We start from the raw sequence: 19956 nt of genomic DNA on the forward strand, positions 1-19956 counted from the left end.
TGCATGGATCAGCTTAAGCATTCCTAGTGGTTCCTGGGTGAGAAGGCAGTGATCAGTCAGAGGCTGGACTCCCCAATCCAAGAGGTGTTTTCCAGCCTGATGCATTCTGTGCCCAGTCCTGCAGCTGTTTGGAAGCAGGAATGGCTGCGAGCTGTGCCTGCACCCTCGTGCATCGCCCTCGAGCGAGGGAGGGAGCAGGGAGAGCCGGGAGCCGAGCGGGAATCACGCTTCCAACAGTCCGGGAGCGCCCCGGTTATTTTGGAACTTTTTATCTCCCTGTGCCTGCGTGTTTGGAGGCTCTGGTGTTTGGAGCAGTGTGTGAGCAGGCTGGGAACGCTGCTGTTGAGATGTTCTGTTCCCTTGGCTCAGGGGGTGTGTCTGCCTCACTCCCGTCTTGCACCAGCTGGGAATCCTGGAGAGTATCTCCTGTCTCAGCCCCTCGGAGAGGCATCTGAACATCAATCACGGGCTGCAGTGCCTGAAAAAATGTAGGAGAGCTCATGATTGCACACAGAAATGTGAGCAAGTCACAGGGTAATTTGGTGAAGTTTGGGCAGTTGTCCCATGGGTGATACTATAGCTGAAACTGAGTTTTGTTTTGATATGTCAAAATGAAATTATTTTTCCCCTGTTGCCAGCATGAGGGCTTGTCTTCTGTGAGCAGTGCTGTTGAAAGCAGGATGCACAAGGAGGGGCTTTGGAGGATAAATGCTGGAACTGGGAGTAGGGAGGAATCAGGCTGAAATTGGGAAGGAGGAGGGAGTGATAGGGTGTATTAGCCAGGTAATTCACAGTTAATATAATTTAGATCCAGTTTCTTCTGCTTATGGCAAGGAGGAACTGATAAAACAGACATTGCTAATTATATAGCGCCTTTTGTTAATTAAAGAGGTGTGAACTGCTTGCTGAGTAAAATAGATCAGAGGGAAATTCAAAGTTTGTGATTTGAGGTTATCCCAAGCTCTATAAGTTAAGCACTTTAATGTTTGGGGGTTTTTTTCCCCAGTGTGTGTTTTTTAGTGTTAGGGCAAGTACAGAATAAACTGGGAACCAGACACAAACCTGTTTCAGTGTCTGTTTTTAAGGCAGCTACAAATATTTATTTGGCTTGCTCCAGAGCTTTCATATTTTTCTCATTGTCTGTACAAATCATCTGTTGAACGGCCCAAGCAGACCAATGTCTATTAATACTTGGATTACAACACAGTAAATGCTAATTCTTTTTTTTTTTTTTTTTTTGAGAGTACAAAACATTATTTCCGTGTATTCAGTTCCCAATGTTTTTCTGAAGCCTTGCAGTTAATGGTGTCAATGCGGAACTTGGTCTGTGCTGCTGTGCTCTGAGGACTTGTGGGAACTTTGCAAGGGTGGAGTAAAGTAGCTTGTGTCCTACTTCAGGCTTTTTGTCATGTACAAGTAACTGGAATTTTAATATCTTGGACCCTGATGCAGTGTCTCCCATTCTGATGTGATTATTCTTTGGAGCTTTGGTATATTTTGACCATGAAAATAAAAACGCGTCTTAAAAAGAGTGGGATAATTTAGGTTGAGAGGGCCCTCTGGAAATCACCTCCTCCAGCCCCCTTTTTAAAGCAGGGCCAACTTCAAACATATCATGCTTTGTTCTTGCTATTCTAAAATTAGTTTGAGGAGGAGTATGTTAATGTGGCAGGGTATGGGCTGTTTCGAGCTGCTGCTTTCATTTTTGGTCGCTTTTCAGCACAGCTTTTGTGCTACATTATCATTTCTAATAATGCTTAAAACTTGGGAGGACTTTCGTTTCTGGAATTGTGTTTAAAAAAAAAATCCATGTATCATTTTGCCACAGGGAAAATAAATACCAGTAATTTTCTAGCAGTTGTGAATTCTTTACTACATCAACTCTAGATGTAAACTGAAAATTTCCTTACTTGCCCTTTTTCCTTAGCATTGATTTGTTTGGCCTAAATTCTTTTATCCTGGGTTGATTCTGGCAAGTGAATTGCAGGTAGTTCAGAATAAGAAATGAGAATATTTGTTCAGAAGTGGGTAATTGTTGGGGTTTTTTTGGTAAGCAAGATATGTAATCCTTTTCAGATCTGCGCATTCCTGTCTATTGCTTGCAGTCTGTTGGAGTTGTTGCTCTGATTTGGGTACAGCTCCACATTTGATTAATATCCATTTAATGCTTTTGTAGGCATTTCACGTGCTTTACAAATATTTCCATAACTTGCACATTCAGATATTTATCCAAACATAATTGCTATGGGCTTTCCTGCGGAGAGGCTTGAAGGAGTGTACCGGAACAACATTGATGATGTAGTAAGGTAAGGATTTATTTTTCTTTTCCTTAACTTACAAAACTTGAATATTCTTTTCTGCACTCAGTTATGTCCTGCTGAGGAAAGGATGTGTGTTCTGACTTGTAGAAATGGTGAGATTTCTTGCATCACGTAGATGTTGCCTGAATAGCTTTCCCGAGAAATGTTGGAAACAACAAAAAATGGCCAGGCTGCTGTTCTGGGTTGATCTCAAATGCATATGATCTGCCTTTTTAGTGTGAAAAATTAACTTCACTAACTTGTTTTGGAGTGGAAAAAAACCTGGTTATTTACTTATAGAAAGACATCAATCCATGCCTCTCTTCAGTGACAAGGTTTTCCTTAGGTAGCTGATGGTATTTCAGGATAAGTTTTCCCTTTTCCTTTCTTAAACTGATGAATTAAGTGCTTGATAAGTAAATTTAGATTTTAAATAGTAAATATAGGTGACTTTATCTAAAGGCTTTTACATTTGGTAGTGTTCAGTAATTGTGGACAAGGAGAAAGATCATCTAAAATCTGTTATTGCTGGTAAAAACCCCCATAGGTTGTCATTTTTCACTTCAAATAAAGTCATTACTCTGAATTGCTGGCTACAGCTGAGGAAGAGGTGGAGAGTGTTGTAGGAACACTGTTGCAATTCATTTAGTCAAAACCCTACCTGGAGAGTGTGAGAGGTTGCATTAAAAACCAAACACTTGGTAGAAGTTGCCAAAAGTTTGTGGTTTTAGGATTAGAAGTTGGGATTTTTGTGAAGCTGTGATGCTTTAGAGGTCATTTGAAGTCATGAGCTCAGTAGCTCCATGAGAGACTTGGCCCTTGGGGCTGGGGGATAATGCAGGTTTTAATGAAGGTTTTCAGGGAAGGTGGGAGTGGGAGTGTCTGCTTCCAGGTGTGACATGCCATGGGGAGTTTCCCATAATTGTGCAAAGTGTTCCCACATGACATCCTTGTGTCTCAGCTGGAGAGACATGGATTGGATGGATGGAGCACCCAGTGGGTACAGGACTGGCTGGATGGCTGCAGGCAAAGAGTTGTGGGCAGCAGCTCATGGTTCCTGTGGAGACCTTGAGCTGTGGGGTCCCTGAGGGGCTGGTACTGCTCAGCAGCTCTGTGGGTGACATGGACAGTGGGATTGAGGCACCCTCAGCACGTCCAGTGGTGACACCGAGCTGTGTGGGGCAGTCACATGCTGGAGGGAAGGGATGGATCCAGAGTGAGCTGGACAGGCTGAGCCCACACCGACCTCATGGAGTCCAACAAAGTGAAGTGCAAGTCCTGCCCCTGGGTCAGGGCAGCCCCCTGAGGGATAAGTCCAGGCTGGGGATGAGCAGCTGGAGAAGGACCTGGGGGTGCTGTGGGTGAGAGCTGGGACCCAGAACCCCCCCGTGCCCTGGGCTGAGCCCCCAGCGTGGGCAGCAGGGGAGGGGGGGATTCTGCCCCTGTGCTCAGGTGAGACCCCACCTGGAATTCTGTGCACAGTTCTGGTGCCTCCAACACAAGAAGGACATGGAACTGTTGGAGCAGGTCCAGAGGAGGCCATGGAGTTGCTGAGGGGACTGGAGCACCTCCCCTCTGGAGCCAGACTGGGAGAGCTGGGGCTGCTCAGCCGGGAGAGGAGAAGGTTGTGTGGAGAGCTCACAGCTCCTTCCAGGGTCTGAAGGGATACAGGGAAACTGGAGAGGGACCCTGCAGCAGGAACTGGAGGGACAGGACACAGGGAATGGCTTCCCAGTGCCAGAGGGGACAGGATTAGATTGGGTGTTATGAAGGAATTGTTCCCTGGGAGGGTGGGCAGGCCCTGGCACAGGGTGCCCAGAGCAGCTGGGGCTGCCCCTGGATCCCTGGCAGTGTCCAAGGCCAGGTTGGACATTGGGGCTTGGAGCAGCCTGGGACAGTGGAAGGTATCCCTGCCCATGGCAGGGGTGGGAACTGGATAAGCCTTAAGGTCCTTTCCCACCCAGACTGTTCTGGGATTCCATGATTCTGCAATTGTTGGCAGGCAGAAGTAGGGCTGCTGGAATTTCCCTGGAGATTGCATCCAGGTTGGTACAGAAGTGAGCTGAGCTCCTCGGTTCCCACCCTGGGAGGACTCATCACCTCACCTGACAGTCAGTGGCTCCCTGCACAGCTGCACTCAGCTGGGCTCCAGCGGGTTGGTTTTGCATGTTCAACTGTCATGACGAAAATCACCCTCCACAAATAGCACTGAGAGTGTCAGAGCCGGGAGCTGACCAGGCTGGGGGAAGCGCAGTGCCTGCACTCTCTGGTGCCATGGTGAGAAGTCATCACTTGTCCAGGGCTGGGCAGATCCGTGAGGGCCAGTGCAGCAGGCAGGAAGCACTGTTAGAGAGTGTGTGTACCTGTGTGTGTGTGTGTCTGCTGGGGCTGTTAACAGAGGGTGAACTTGTGTTCTCGAATCCTGTGGTTCCACACAGGAAAACATTGCTTGGGGAGGTTGGGGCTGCCCCTGGATCCCTGGCAGTGTCCAAGGCCAGGTTGGATGGAGCTTGGAGCAGCCTGGGACAGTGAAAGGTGTCCCTGCCCATGGCAGGGGTGGAACTGGATGAGCCTTAAGGTCCCTCCCAAGCCCCAAACTCCAGCCAGCCTTCTTTCCCAGCAGTTAGAGGCACCTTTTCATGAGGCTGATGAAATAGCCAGTCCCTGATGAACTCCACCTTTGAAAATTGTGGGATAGGGGCAAAGGCTGGACTTTGGATAAATCACAGAATGGTTTTGGTTGGAAGGTATTTTCTCATTCCAGCCCCTGCCGTGGGCAGGGACACCTTCCACTCTCCCAGGCTGCTCCAAGCCCCAATGTCCAAGCTGGCCTTGGACACCTCCAGGGATTTAGGGGCACCCTGTGCCAGGGCCTCACCACCCTCTCAGCCAAGAATTTCTTCCTAATACCTAATCTAACATGGGAATAATGTAAATAAATATCAGTAGCCAGGAGTCTTGGAAGGCCCTCTTCCATTCACGGCGTTGATTTCAGTAGCTTCTGAATGAAGGAAAATACATTTTAGTGGTTGAGTAGGTAGATATGTGTAAATTAGATTTTAGTACTGGAATGCCTATATAATTATTAAGCTGTCCATAAATGATGATCAAAAGGAGCAGTGATCACCTAAAAGCATCATCCACCAAATTAAGATAAGCAGAGATGTAAATTAAGTGACTGCAGGGAACTGGATGCTCAATTATGATTTAAACAAGAATAAAATGTGATCATGCAGCATTCTGCATGTTGCAGTCCTCATCTGCTCCAGTCATCTTTTTGTTGTGGATGTTTTTTTCCGAGTGCTTTTTATGCAGAAATTCAAGGTGCTCAAGCTCCCGAGCAATTGGTATTGAGCCAGGATCATCCAGCAGTGGGCTTTTTCTGAATAGCTGGTACCCTGACAAATTCCAGGCTATTGCTGGATGAGAAGTCCAGCCTGCACTGCTGGCTGTCTCCTGTGACTGACACTTGGAGAGGTTTTGGATGGAATTTTGTCCTTAAAAAAAATCCTTGCCTGGAAGCTTATACTCCACTGTGTGGATGTTCCTGAAGAGCAGAGCCGGCTCTCCTCGCTCTCCGGTGTGTGTTAACAAGCAGGAGCATCTCCTGAAACAAATCCCCGTGTCCACCAGCTTCCTGAGGCTCTCCAAGGCTGCCAACAGGGGCACCAGTGGGAGTCACGGAGTGTATTTTCCTGATGCGCTGGGAATCTGCCACTCGGCGCTGCACAAGGAGCGCTCACATCTGTTCCCATTTGAACGCAGGCCTTTAACCACAGAGCTGTTCTAGGTTCTTCTGGAATATTATGACCGATAACCAGAGCTTGTTTTTGCTTGAGCTTTCCAGGATTTCAGCAGCTAGTGTTTCTTTTCAATTTGAACAGCCTGTTCTGTCATGGCTAATTAAATTCCTTCTGGCTGATGTGCAGATACACACTGTTGATGATGTTAAGTGTAAACATTTGCATGTTATTTCTTCTTGCACATTGCCAGGTGACACATCATATATAATCACAGCAATTCTGATGAATCATGCTTGCAGTTTGGCTCGCCGAGGCTTGTATGGGAAGTTTGTGTTCCAAAGTGAGCATGGAAATGAAATGAGTGTGAAAAAGTGTAGTGATCCTCCTTCCAAAACCCAGAATATCACTGGGGACTGATTTCAGTGGCAAATAATAAAAAACCTGGGATTAAAATGAGTGATTCTGGCTGGAGCTGGAACACAAGAGTTATTTTAACTGCTTTTCTTCATTTGGCAAAATATTTTGCATAAATGATTGAATGGGAGGTGTTTACAGATACCTGGTGTAATTAGTGCTTTCTGGTTAAAAATAAACAAGCCTTCCTCAGCTTCTTACAGTGATCTGCAGGTGTTTTAGGAATCAGGAAATCAGTCCATGCACAGTAGATATTTCAGTTTCAGGTCAGATCTTGGTTTCCTTAGTTGCATTAGTCGTGTTATCCATACTGCTGGATTATTTGGATGAGTGAGGTTTCCAACACGCTGCCTCCTTGATTTTTGGGGCAGTGCAGGGCTGGGACTGGAAATGCAGAACTGCACATGCTGGGTGGTGCTTTAAGGATGCTGCAAATTAAGGTCAACATTAGTGCAATGTATATTAATACCTGCTTTTTTTTTTTCTTGAAGGTTTTTGGATTCAAAGCATAAAAACCATTACAAGATATACAATCTGTAAGTATGCTCTTAAAGATGCATTCTCCAAAATAATGACTTCTGAAAATAGCTGAGGAGTGCAAGTGGCTTGCTGCTGTCCTGAAGCAGAGCTGGAGATGTTTTGCACATTTCTTAAAACAATTAAGGCTGATTGAGAGCACTGGTACTTCATTTAGTGGAGCTGAGTGAGGTTAAATGAAATGCTGGTGTGTATTCATGTTACTTGAACGCTTTTAAATGACTTGGCATCCAGCCCATCTGGAGCTTGGGCCATGTGATTAAAAAGTGAAAAGTAATTCACAGCAGGCTTTCTGTTCATGTATTAATGTCCAATTGCCAAATATTTTCCTGGGTTTTTCTCTATGCTTTTTTAATCAGACTGCATTGGTACCCAGACTCGGTTTGCTTCCTCCCTCTTCTTGTCTGTCCCTGTTTATTGCTTTCAAAAAGCTGTTGGAGCAATTGGTGGTGGTTTCTCACTTCTCTGAGTGTAGTGTTTTCCTCTGAAAGTTTATTTCTGCAGAAAGTTGTTATTGTTACAGGAATTTTATGGGTTGGGTGGGTTTTTTTTGTTGTTGTTGTTCCTTCATCAAACTTATATGTTAGTTTAGGCTAATTTCATTTGTATAAATTATTTGGTGATGTCAGCTGATGTTGAAGAGTCATGCTTTTCCTACCCCTCATTTTTTCCTGAAAATCTAAGTTGAAGATTGATTCTCTGCACTGTTACAGCTTTACTTTTTTTAATGAGTATGCTCCTAAACATCTGCAATTAATAGAAAAATTACTATAGTACTGAAATCCAGGCAGTGTGTGACATTGTAATCTGTCGGCCATTAAAATAAATATTTAAAAATAAGGATTTAAACCTGCCTCTACGTTAACTAAATGATTATTCATCAATCAGCTGCTTCCTGATATTGGAGAGAAGTGACAGCAGAAGCTGAAGAACCTCACAGTGGTCATTGAAGTTGTGGGGTAGGATGGGGCAGAAAAAGATACATAAATGGAAGAGTCATTGGCCACCTTTCATAGATTTCAGTAGCACAATTGTATTTTCCAGCTTAGGAGCTTTCCAGAGTGTTATCCTTTTAATAGATGGATAAAATTTCTGGGTGGAAAGGCCAGTGCTTCCCAGCAGAGCTGATGGCTCCTTGGCATGTGGGTGCAGGTAGAGGAGGTAATTCCTGCCTCTCTCCCTTTGGAGTCCTCTGGAGTCAGCACTGGAGAATCCGGATCATTTAAAATCAAACTACCCTGGGTAATCAGTCCCCCCAAAGCCTCCTGGCAGCTCCTGCCTGTTTTGGGGAGCAAGGCAGAGCAAGAACAGCTGAACTCAGGCTGCTGCTGCCTGGGGCCAGTGCAGCTGTCACCTGCTGGGAGGGGTGGCTTTGGTGTCCCTGACGTGGGCTGGGTTTGCTGAGCCCCTCGTTCCAGTGTGGCTCCAGAGGTGCCAGCTAACAACCAGAGGTTGCTGGTGTAAACTCGTCAGAAAGGAGGGTTTTAGTGAGTCTGAGCATCTTTTCGAGCGCCACCTCCCTGAGGAGCTACTTGCTAAGTTTCCACTTTGCTGTCTGCCAGAAATCTCATTTTACTGAAAAAAAGCTCAACCCAGTTCCCCCAGCCCTGCAGAGGAACAGCTTTAAAGTTTGTGAGTGAAAAGAACAGTGACGAGGCAAATGCATTTGACGTTTCTGGTGCTGCTCTGTGTGTTTTCAGCTGTGGAAAAAACTTGTCCAGGTGTGCCAAAGGTTTTTGTCTTCAGGCTTTTATATGAAAATTGATTTCCTTGTTGCTAACTGCAAAACAGTCACAAATGAGACTTCCTAGAATTACTGTATTCATCCTCAGATGAAAACTTTTGGAGGATTAAACTGTTTATCCCTGTCTGGAGAGGCCAGGTTATCTCTTAATCTTTGTGCAGGCAAAGTTTATACACATAAAATGCCATCAGGTGAATTGTGGCGATGTTTGGTCAGGAGATGGGAAGGAATTGCATCCATCAGGTATTCCAGAGAACTTCATGTCTTCAGATAAAGCTGATCCTTTGTAAATAATGATCTATTGTCTGTGTTTCAAAGCAGGAGGTGGGAGTTCAGAAGAGTTATGTGATTATAGTCAGAATTATTTCAAAATCTGTCATGGGATTTGAGTTCCCTTAAGGTAGCTGTTCCACGAAGTTGATAATGATGTGTGTATTGAGCAGCTTTATCTAAAAGGATTTAGAGATTTTTCTGAAATTATGTCAGCTATGCCCCATCCTCACATCTTGGCTTTTAACTTCCCAGCAGTTTGAGCAGTTTGATTTTCCTTCTTGTTTGTGTTGCTTCTCTCCTGTGTTCCTTTAACCCCTTGCTATTTCTTCAGTATTCCCCTTTAATTTAAATTTGTTCTTCCACTTTGATCTCCTAACTTCCCGTGCTGCCAGATTGTCACCTGCCCTGTTGTAATCATCTCCATCTTCTGCAGTGGATTTCCTTGAGCTGTCCTACAGGCAGGTGGTTAAAGGAAGGAGTTCTGATGAAAATGGGATTTTCTGTGCTTGCTGTGTCCCTGGGGCTGGGCTCTGGCAGAGGAAGCCCATAGTCCTGTCAGCAGTGGGACCACGACTGATCAGGAAGGTGCCTGGCTGGCAGGATTTTGCTTCTGGGTTGCTTTAAACTCACTTTGATCTTAAGGAGGATCCCAAGAACAGGCCAACCCCTTCCTTACCTCAAAAATGCAAACAAATATTCAGGTTTCATCTGGAGATCTGACTCTCTTTCAGCTATAATAGTGTTTAAAAGCCCCACAGCTGCGTTGGAAGTGTTAAGCCCCCCCAGTATCCCCAGAGTGTGTGTTGGTGGGATTTCTGCTGCAAAACCACACGGATTTGGTGCAGCTGAGGCTGGAGCTCTGCATTGGTTGTGTTCAGCTCCCAGAAGAGGGCAGAGGGAGGGACATGACCATGTCCTCAGTTTCCATCCTTGGTATCAACAAAATGGTTTTTTTTATCCCTCAGGGTATTCTACTTGATGATACTGTCTAGAAGTTCCAAATTTGATGGTTTTCTGCCCATATGTGGATTTTTTTTAAACATTTGAAGACTTTCATCTCTTACTCCCCATTTGAGCTGGGTGTTTCTTTAAAAGGAGGCAGGAAACTTTCCTGGATAAGATGCTTTGTGTTAACTGCTTTGCTTCCTAGCAGCCTCCAAAGTTCCTGTGCTGAGGGCTGCTCCATCCCCCTTGGATGTACATCCTGCATCCAGCCTTTCTTCTCAAAGGCTCGAGTGCATGTAGCATTTTTGTGAGTCCCCTCTGCCAGCTTAACCTGCTCACTTCTGACCCAGAGAAAGTGTCAGCAATGTGATTGGAGTTGTGAAAGCTGCCAGGCTTTTCCCTGGCAGAGGATAGCTCCGAGAAGGCTCTGGAATCCAGGGAAGGGGAAGCACTGAGAGCATGTGCAGCCCCAGCAGAGCTGCCTGTGTCCCTGCCTGTGTCTGTCGTGGGCAGAGCTCAGGGCAGCACTGGGAGGCTCCAGTTACAGTCGCGCAAGGAGCAGCCCAAAAGTCTGAGTGTCTGAAAGTGTCAGCTAAGCTCCACATGGCTCCAAAGGGCTGCAGTCATAACATACCTGGTAAGCAGAGATGAGTTCATACCAGTCCTGAAACTGGTGTGGGAATTAGAATCCTCTGAAGAGTATGGGCTGTAACCAGAACTGAACACCTAGGTGTGATTTGTCTACTGAAATGACTCCAGTAGTTGTGTTTCAACCTCTTTCATAGAATCCCAGAATGGTTTGGGTTGGAAGGACCTTAAACATCATCTTGTTCCAACCCCCTGCCGTGGGCAGGGATGCCATTCACTAGGTCAGGTTGCTCAGGTCCCCATCCAAGCTGCTCTTGGCAGGATTTGAGGCAGGATTGTTCCCAGTTCTCCTTTCTGAACTGCGCTTCCACTCACACCATTTTGCCTGCAGGGAGCAGCTCCAAGGCAAGTTCTAGAGGGTATGCACTCTTGCCTTCTTTCCCCTTACCCCAAGATCTGATCTGGTCATTCCTTAATATGCTGTTTTGGGGTTGTTTCTGCCTGTGACTGGTGTTTATCCTTGGGCAAGTCACCCTGTAAGGCAAATCCAGTGTGGTTTGCTGTGTTCCTGTCCAGCTGGAGAGGGTCTCCTCCATCGATCTCCTCGATGCGACTCCAGAGCCTTCAGAAATGTACCATGTCCCAGGTCTGAGGGGGAACATGGCTGACTGGCTTACAGGGTTCACTTAAATTCAGGAATCAATGCCAAGTGGCAGAGCAGTGTCCCAATCCCTGCTTGATACAAGTGGTCTCTGTGATAATACTCAGCGGGGCTCGTGGTGGTCCTGCGATGTCCTTGTGACCCCCATCACTCCGAGCACCCGTGCTGCTGCTGAGGCGCCGTGACCTGTGTTCTGAGGATCCCTTGGGTGAAGGTCACAGCTGTCTGCTGTCCGTGTGTTTGGCAGCAGAAAGGTGCTCCAGTGCTGGAGCTGCTCGTGCACAGGGTTAGAAGGTAATAATCCATTGCATTACGTGCATGAATTGAGTCACGCTGACTAAAACTACAATTACCAGAGGGCGAGTATTTGCCTTGCAGTAAAAGAACTCATACTTTAGCGAGCAGTCTGCAGCAAAACAGTTTTTCTGTGTGTAACCTCTAGTTTTAAATCATAAAGGTGATGGGCATGCATGATTTTCCTGGGTGTGACAGATGCTGGGAGTGCCTCAGAGACTTGTCTTGAACTCTTGTCTATTTTTCTTTTTCAGATGTGCTGAAAGACATTATGACACCGCCAAATTTAACTGCAGAGGTACGTTTCTACTGCCTAATGTGTGTTCTCGTGGATCCTCAGTGAATGGAGGCCTAAAGGAGGAGCTGATGAATAGTCGTGTAGGAGATTTGGGCACAAGGAATGATGTCAGATTGCTTTGAGTCATTGGAAAAACTTGCTGTATTCTTGGTGCTTTCAAAAAAGTGTGTTCCTGACAGTTAAAGATCAAGATCTAATAAAAAGTCTACAGTTGCAAGAAATTTCTGCAGAATGGGTTACACAGAAGGTTCAGTTCAGTGAAGTACAAACTTCTTGTACAGTTTACACATGAGGCTCGGAGGAGTCTGGTTTTTATGAAGGCTGAAAATGGAGAACACTTAAGCCACTATCACTATACATATAAAGCAACTTTTGGAAGATCTGGCAGGACCTTCAGATGCTAAAAAAAAATTAATTCCCATATGATGCCTCTTAGAGACAAGTTGGGTCTTTGACACTTTGCAGAGCTACCAAAAGCAGTGGGGAATCTTTCAGGGGTGCCTTTTGACCAGCTCCTTGTGAGTGGATACTCATGTACCTGTTGTGTCAGTATTACCTCCCCAGCTAATAAATAAATGCAGGTTTACCTTTGTTCTTTGGCCAGAGGAGCATCTCTTGCTCAGTAGTAGAGCTTGTAGTTCCTGTGCTTCAGATGAGGGGAGATGAGGAGTTCTTGTACCTTCAGAATTGTAGGAGATGAACAAATTTTGGCCTCACTGGCTTATTCTACATCATAGCAAGGGCTTAACTTCTGGTTTTCATTTTTATTATTTTAAACCATCCTTTTAGTTATGAAGAAGATTTAGAACGTGACCAAAATATAATTGGCTGCTTTAATGTCTGAATATAGAAGGACTGAAATTGTCTTGTTGAAATTGTCACTGCTTCTGATTTGCTCTTACAATGTTGAATGACAGTGCCCTGAAACCTCACTCCATACACACCAGCCAGAAAAAAGTATTTTAGGATCTGCTTGAGCAGTGCTTTGGGTAAGAAGAGAAGAGGACGTGTTCTAATATGGCCAGAACATATGTTTGCTTTAATTTCTGCTTTTTGGTACGGGGGTGCTCAGCTCCCTTCGCTGTCAATCCCAGCCCCAAACGCTGTTTGTGACAGCACCTTTCACAGCTCCTCTGCACAAGATGTGTTGCATTCTTTAATTTTCACCCCCGAATTAGTTAACCTTAGATAACCAAATTGGTGACTCAGGACTTCCCTTAGCAGAGGAACAAAAGTTCCACTTGAGAGTCTCCTGAAGTGAACTGACTGCAAAGGGAACTTCTGATTCGTACACTGAGCTTGAAACACCAGAGTAGTTCGTTACTTACCCAGGATGATCTTGCATCACATTAAACACTGAAAGCTCTTCATCTTCTTTGAGCACTAGCTTTGTGTCCATGGTTTTTCCAGTTTCTGAAATCCTTCCATGCTGGAATTGCCTTCTGCTTTGCCACAGGCTTTCCTTTCCTTTCCTTTTTTTTTTTTTTTTTTTTTTTTTTTTTAAACTCTTCTATGTGCTATGGGATTTTTCTTACAACATGTAGGGGCTTGGAGAGAGTAATCAGGACTATTCTCCATGCTGTGTGCTCCATTGCTAGGAGTCAAAATCCATGGAGGGACCTGCACCTTTCTCAAGGACCTGCTCAAGACCGTGCATTTTAGTGTTTCCTTTCTCTTAATCCCTCCGCACCGTCCCAGGGCACCCATTTCATCTTCTCACTCCAGCTTTGAAGGAGGTACCACGAGGTTTGCTTTTGATTGCAAATCTTGGACAGCATCTTCAGCGTCCTGTGAGTGCTTGTGGTTTTTCAGGCTGTTCTTTCAGGACTTCTTGACTCCCCTTTTTGTGGGAACCTTGCTGGCTGTAGTTGTGATTGTCTGTATGGCTTTGAGTCTAATTTGCAGCAATTTTTCAGCTTCTTTTCTTAGGGATTTCTAAATAAATTCCGTCTTGAAGTTCACATAGAACTTCGGGGATCATTTGGGAAGCCTTTGGATCTTCCACATGGAAGAGTTTATTACTGTGTGTTGATGTTTGTGAACATGTGTTGCCTCTTTAGCAAAGATGATTCACTTTATCAGCTTCCCTGTTTGTTCTGGGAGATGGAGTGGGCAGTCTGTCCTCTGAGTGAATAAACTGTCCTTGTGGATCCCTCCAAAAGGCTGTGGACTTGTCCTGCAGTCCTTTAGCAGTTCCATAACTTCATCCCTCACTTCTGCTCTTGGAGTCCTTGGGGATTCATCAAAAGGAGCCCTGTGTGCGTGACTACAGAGCAGTGCTTACGAAACCAATACAGGCACTTGCCAAAAAATGAAATGTATTCATTTTTAGCCCAGAAAAGGAAATGCTGTTTCTAGCTGAGAATTTTGAAGTGAACCAGAGTTGTGTTTGTAAGATCCCAAGGCTGTCAGAGGGGAATTGGGGTGCACTTCATTAAGTGCTGTTCTGCTGAAAGCAGAACCTTGTGTGTAGTGCTGCTGGTCAGGGGGACATTGTCGCTCATCTGATCTGAAGTGGGAGAAGTTTGGGTGCTACTCTCTGCTTATTTTTGGCTCTCTTGGGTTTCCTTCCATTTCCTGCATCGCTCAAAATTCTTTCCATCTCCAGATGGAAAAAAGTGTGTGTGAATACACCCATGCAGAAAGGACAATGTTGCTTGGTGCCCCATAAGTGTTGCCAGTGCCTTACCTGAGATTGCTCTCCCAGTTACCATTTGTGAAATATGGAAATGGCAGGTTTTTATTTCACAAGGCCTTTGAGCGAATTCAGAGAGTTTGTTCCCATTGTAGAGCCAACTGTGTTCAGTAATTTTTCAGCAAAGCTCCTGTTGTCTGCTCAGTGGCTGAGGTCTGGCCTTGTTCTCTCTCAGCAGGTAGTTTAATTATTGCTGGAGTAATGGCTTTTCACAAGGTTATTCTGTGTGCCAGCACGCTCCTAAATTCTAGAAAATTCATGTTACAGAGCCTGTGCCACTCGGTTCAATAGAGGTGTGAAATAGTTGCTTCATGGAGCAAGATGCCTGCTGATGGATTACTGGAGAAATGTCTGCAGTGCTTATGACATGATGAATAATACTGGAATTAAAAATACATCTAGATATGTAAGATGGGGGGTTTATTGAATAACTTAATTTTTACATGCTTGTCACAAAGGTTGACCTGTCTGAGCTTGCTTTGCCTGCCGAGGTTCTGATGAACTCCTCCTTCTCCCTGCAGTTGCACAGTACCCTTTTGAAGACCATAACCCACCACAGCTGGAGCTCATCAAACCTTTTTGTGAAGATCTTGACCAGTGGCTAAGTGAAGATGACAATCATGTGGCAGCAATCCACTGTAAAGCTGGAAAGGGACGAACTGGTGTAATGATTTGTGCATATTTGTTGCATCGAGGCAAGTTTTTAAGGGCCCAAGAAGCCCTGGATTTCTATGGGGAAGTAAGGACCAGAGACAAGAAGGTGAGCTGTTCCCTGTTCTTCTGTCCCCCTACCTGTAACTTGCTGCTTTTCCTCCTTGAGGTCCATTTGATGCTCAAACCCTTTAAGAAATCCATCCCATCAGTTGCAATGTCCAATTTAGCTTCAATAGGATTGGATCAGTGCAGCTGGAAATGGAACAGCTTTCCTAAGCAGCAGTAGCCTTTAGTCACAACACTAAACCAGCCTGGTTTTAACATGTCCTGTTCAAGAAGACCTGGACAGTTGATTTTAAATGGCTTTTTCAGCACTGTTCTGCCATGTGGTGCATCAGAGGGGCAGTGAACTTTCTCGTTCAGCATTTTCAGCCCAAATGCAAGGATTGTTCCAGCTTATTGTGCCTGAATGGATGAGTTGTTCATCTCCTCAGGTTCCCTTAACTGCTGTGGTGGGGTTTGGAGATGCATAGGGGACTATCCCGACTGGAAGACCCTTATTGTTGGATGCCCCTCATCAGTAAAGTGTAGTTAAGAACCTTTCTGGCAGGGCTAGGCCTCATTGATGGGAATTTAACCTCCTTATTTGAAATCTTCTCCAAAGGCGATAAAGTGGGACTTTTAAGGTCATTTTAGCAAGTTTCCCTGCTCACCTGCCATTATTTCCCTGAGTGTGTTGGTTGAGCATCCCAAGGGGTCATCCCTGCAAGCCAGTTCCAGCCTCCTCAGGCACAGAGCTCTCTCTGTTCCTGGAGTATTTGCACAAAGTATTAATTTCACAGTGTGTTGCTCTCTAATAAGAAGAGCTTCGTGTCTGAAGGCTCTTGAGAGCAGAAGTGTCACATAAGGAATTTTAGAATTTGCCTGTTAATTCACTGGAAGGAGCAAGTGACTCCCAAGTTAGCTCTCCTGACAAGGTGGAGCTGTTATTCCGTGTCCTGCTGAGATGGTTGTGGTGTAATACTGCAGTGGAGACAAGGTCAAGGTTTCCCATCAAAACTTTTGTGGCTTTTGGTAAAAGTGCATGAGAGAGACCAGGAATGAGCAGTGTGCTGAATAAACAGAGTAGATGACTCCTGCTGATAAGGATTATCTCCAGGGCTGGATAAAGCAGCATGAAAACTACAGAACTGAACAAATACACAGTGAAGTGTCGTGCCTCAGTTTCCCTTTTGTGAAAAGAAGGTTGTATTTCTCCAAGTTGGAGGTGAGGTCAGTTGGGTGTTTGTCAGTACCTCAGGGCTACCTTGGGCATCTTGGAGGGGAGGGAGAACTCAGTAAACAGGAGTAGTGAGAGCCTTGTTTACTTCACTGTAAATACTGTCTGTAACCAGCAACTTGTTTTGGTTTCAGTGTCTCTACTGCAAGAGTTGACTTTTTTTCCCCTTACAGCTCCACTTGAGTGTGGTTATCTTGATGTGGCCAGTGGGCAGCATGTGGTTCACATAATCCTTCAGTAGTGTTTATAAACAGGTATTCCAGTGGAGGCTCCTGGAGCCTTTTCTTCCCTTGTGGCCCATATTTCAGCGTTATATGTCAAGTGCTGCTCTCTGATTTGATATTTCACCACACCTTTGTATAACTGACTTCCTCAATTCGGAGTCAATGAGGCATCAAAAGAGCTGTTTGCACAAAGGGACAAGCAAACGCCTTTTTTCTTTCTCTTTGGCCCAGCAGAGGTAAGATAAAGGAGAACTGGCTCTAAGAGGTACCAGATTTCCTTGGTTTAAAGCAAGGACAAGGTGCCCACTTCGCACATAGCTGCTGAGAACAGCCCGGCTACAATCACTGCTGCCATTAATGCTCATGGCAAAGTGCTGCTCCGAGGACTCAGGCTGTGCTGGCAGGAAGTGTGAGTCGAATTGCAAGAGGAAGTATGACTAATTGGTCAAGAGCACAGCCCTGAGTACTTCTGGAGCCAGCTTTTCCCGGGTGCCTGCCGGGAGAAGCAGCTCCAGGGAGGCCTTTGCACCATCAAGTCAGAGGTGGTGTAGGTGAGGCTCAGAGTGGCTGCACAGGCTGTTCTTGTGCTGGGCAGCAAGACACTGCAGAGCCCAGGCTGTCTCTGACCAAACCCTCCCGTGGGGTTTTTTATTTCCTCTGCAAGCTGCCTCTTTTAACTTCTGAAACTCATTGTAGTGGGGGAACTCTGTCAGAAGAAGGGAGTGATGAAGATTAGAAAGTATTGGCTGCGTGGTGGTGTCTGTCAGTCTCCACCACTGTAGAACAGGAGTGATTTTTACTTTCCTTTTGCACCAAAGGAGACAGACTTTTCTGAACTGGGGTAAAGAACTGCAATTGTCCAGAAGTAACCTCAAAAAAAGTCCTCTAAAGAAGCTTCTGCTTCCAGTGTTTGAAGTGATTAGTTTATCCTGCTTTTTTCCTTATGATGGATACTGACACACTACTGTGGTGACAAAGACTGGCAGCTTACCTTCCTACAGCTGGAGAAAGTCTTTATTTATTCCTGCTTCTGCCTTGGAGGGTTCTTTGGTGAGGATTAGGCTTGGAAGGAGGCTCAGTGGATGGGGATCAGCTGTTCAAGTGCTGGAGATCATCCACTCAGGAGCATTCTTTGAGCAACATACTGTTCTATTTTCAAGGATGGCACCTGAGAGTTCTCCAGTGGGGAAAGGCTGAGAGATTTGGGATTGTCCAGCCTGGAGAGGAGAAGCTCTGGGGTGACCTCACTGGGGCCTTCCAGTGCCTGAAGGAGCTACAGGAAACATGGAGAGAGACTCTTTACAAGGGCTGGAGGGACAGGACACAGGGAATGGCTTCCCAGTGCCAGAGAGCAGGGATGGATGGGATCTTGGGAAGGAATTGTTCCCTGGGAGGGTGGGCAGGCCCTGGCACAGGGTGCCCAGAGCAGCTGGGGCTGCCCCTGGATCCCTGGCACTGCCCAAGGCCAGGCTGGACATTGGGGCTTGGAGCAGCCTGGGACAGTGGGAGGTGTCCCTGCCATGGCAGGGTGGCACTGGATGGGCTGGTGGGCTCCAAGTTCCCTTCCAGCCCAGACCATGCTGTGTTTCTGTCGTGTTGTATAACAGAACAGGAAGTGAAAACCAATTATTTTGCGTGAGGAAGCCTCAGAATGACCCTCTGAGCAGGGCAGAGATCCCACGTCTGATGTCAGAGCTCGTCACTTGTGGTGTCTGTGTGTTGGACGTGCTCAGGTGCCAACCTCTGCTAAAAGTGATGCCCTAGGCCTGCTCTGAGGCTGCAGCTTCACTCTCACAGTAGGGAGGGAACGTGAGGAATGCTGTTTCCAAAATACTTGTTCTTCATAGTCCTGCCTGTGCTACGTTGAGAGGAGAGCCAGGAGCAGCACCTGACAATGTTTGTGATGCCTTGGAAGCGCTGGCACGGGGACCAGAGGAGCTTATCTCACATCTCTTTAAAAATGGTGGTGGTGACAGACAGGAAATCCAAGCTTGAGCGACTTCCCTGTCTTTATTCTTCTGGAGTAAAAGTGAATGGTGGTTGATTGCACCCCTTGGAATATCATTAGTTTGTTATGAAAATGTTCTGCTTGGAATTCAGACCTTTGGAAATGGAGAACTCTTGAGTTCTGCTTCAGTGGGACTGGTTTCAGGGTCTCAGGATATAAGGGCTGTGTCTCCAGGGAGTAAATCTCTGGCTGGAGGGATAAAACTGCCCTGTTGGAGAAGAACTGGATTTGCTGTGGGATTGACTATCGGTGTGAAAGTGTTCCCTTGCTTGTCCTGGCCAGGTGTCCTGGGATTTTCCATAGGACACATCCATCATGGCATGAGGAAGCTGTGGGCAGGGAAGGATGTGTTCTCCTCACCTCTGTGCTTTCCTCCTGCTTCCTTCTGGCAGCACTGGCAAGCACTGCTGGCTTGCTCTGAGGCTGGGATTTGCTCAGTCCTGAAGCTCAGATCCCGGGAAAGCGAACTTTAAAGCTCCCTTAAGGAGTGGGTGTGATAAGCACTGTGGGGACATCTGAGCCAAAACCACAGCCAGGGTACAAGGCTGCTGGGGAAGGTCATTGTGCAAGTGCTGCAGGGAAAGGGCTTTTGTGTAATTTAGAAGCAGCTCAAGTGATAAGGAGACATAATTATCGACATTTTTTTTTAATAATGGCAGGAAGTGACTGTTTTCATGTGTGCAGAATAGAGATTTGCTAAATTAAAAGCACTCCGGCCACTCAGTTCATGGCTGCTGTGAGGTGAAACAGGTGAAACTAAAAGTTTACAGAAGTATGAGGTATAGGTTTTGTGAAGAAATGCTCACAGACTCGTGCATGAAAACTTCTTGTTTATCTGCAGTTTATTCCAATTCCACACTCAGTTTTAATCAGAAAGATTCCTTAGTGATGCTGTTGCAAGCCTGCAGTAACAGGTTGTTCTAGACCGTGTAATACATTTTCTGGGAAATGAAACCATTTTTCATCTTTATCAATTTTACTTAAAAATACCGGCTCAAAGAGCTTTAAAGCCGTTCCTTTATTTGAAGCTTTAAGCTGATTTAAAATCAGTAATATAAACATTCTTAGGTTTTATGCTCTGAAAGCAAATGTTTACCTCAGAGTTGTAAACTCTACAGAAGTCTTTCTTCGAATACTTTGGGCTGTTGGGCCTATTTTAATGAAACTTTGCACATTTTTGGGAAAATATTCCAGGATGTTTTGTAAGAGAAGGCAGCATTGAATACAGTGATATGAGCAAACATTAGAGTCTTGTGACTTAAAGCACTGTCAAAATGTAATTCCTGTAGTGGTGGATTT

At 45.6% G+C, this 19956-nt stretch overlaps 1 protein-coding gene across 1 annotated transcript in view; it reads left to right on the forward strand.

Annotated features, from left to right (window-relative positions):
* PTEN (phosphatase and tensin homolog) overlaps nucleotides 1–19956 on the forward strand; it is a 50890-nt gene that overhangs the window by 15138 nt on the left and 15796 nt on the right. Inside the window, exons 2-5 of the mRNA XM_042021965.1 lie at nucleotides 2222–2306; nucleotides 6949–6993; nucleotides 11754–11797; nucleotides 15014–15252. Of these exons, the coding sequence (XP_041877899.1) occupies nucleotides 2222–2306; nucleotides 6949–6993; nucleotides 11754–11797; nucleotides 15014–15252 (413 nt within the window). The remainder of the gene's footprint in view (nucleotides 1–2221; nucleotides 2307–6948; nucleotides 6994–11753; nucleotides 11798–15013; nucleotides 15253–19956) is intronic.

Source organism: Corvus kubaryi, unplaced genomic scaffold (genome assembly GCF_017639235.1).
Source record: "Corvus kubaryi isolate FWS band 111438036 unplaced genomic scaffold, C.kubaryi_AGA036_p1.0 126, whole genome shotgun sequence".
NCBI classification, from domain to species: Eukaryota; Metazoa; Chordata; class Aves; order Passeriformes; family Corvidae; genus Corvus; species Corvus kubaryi.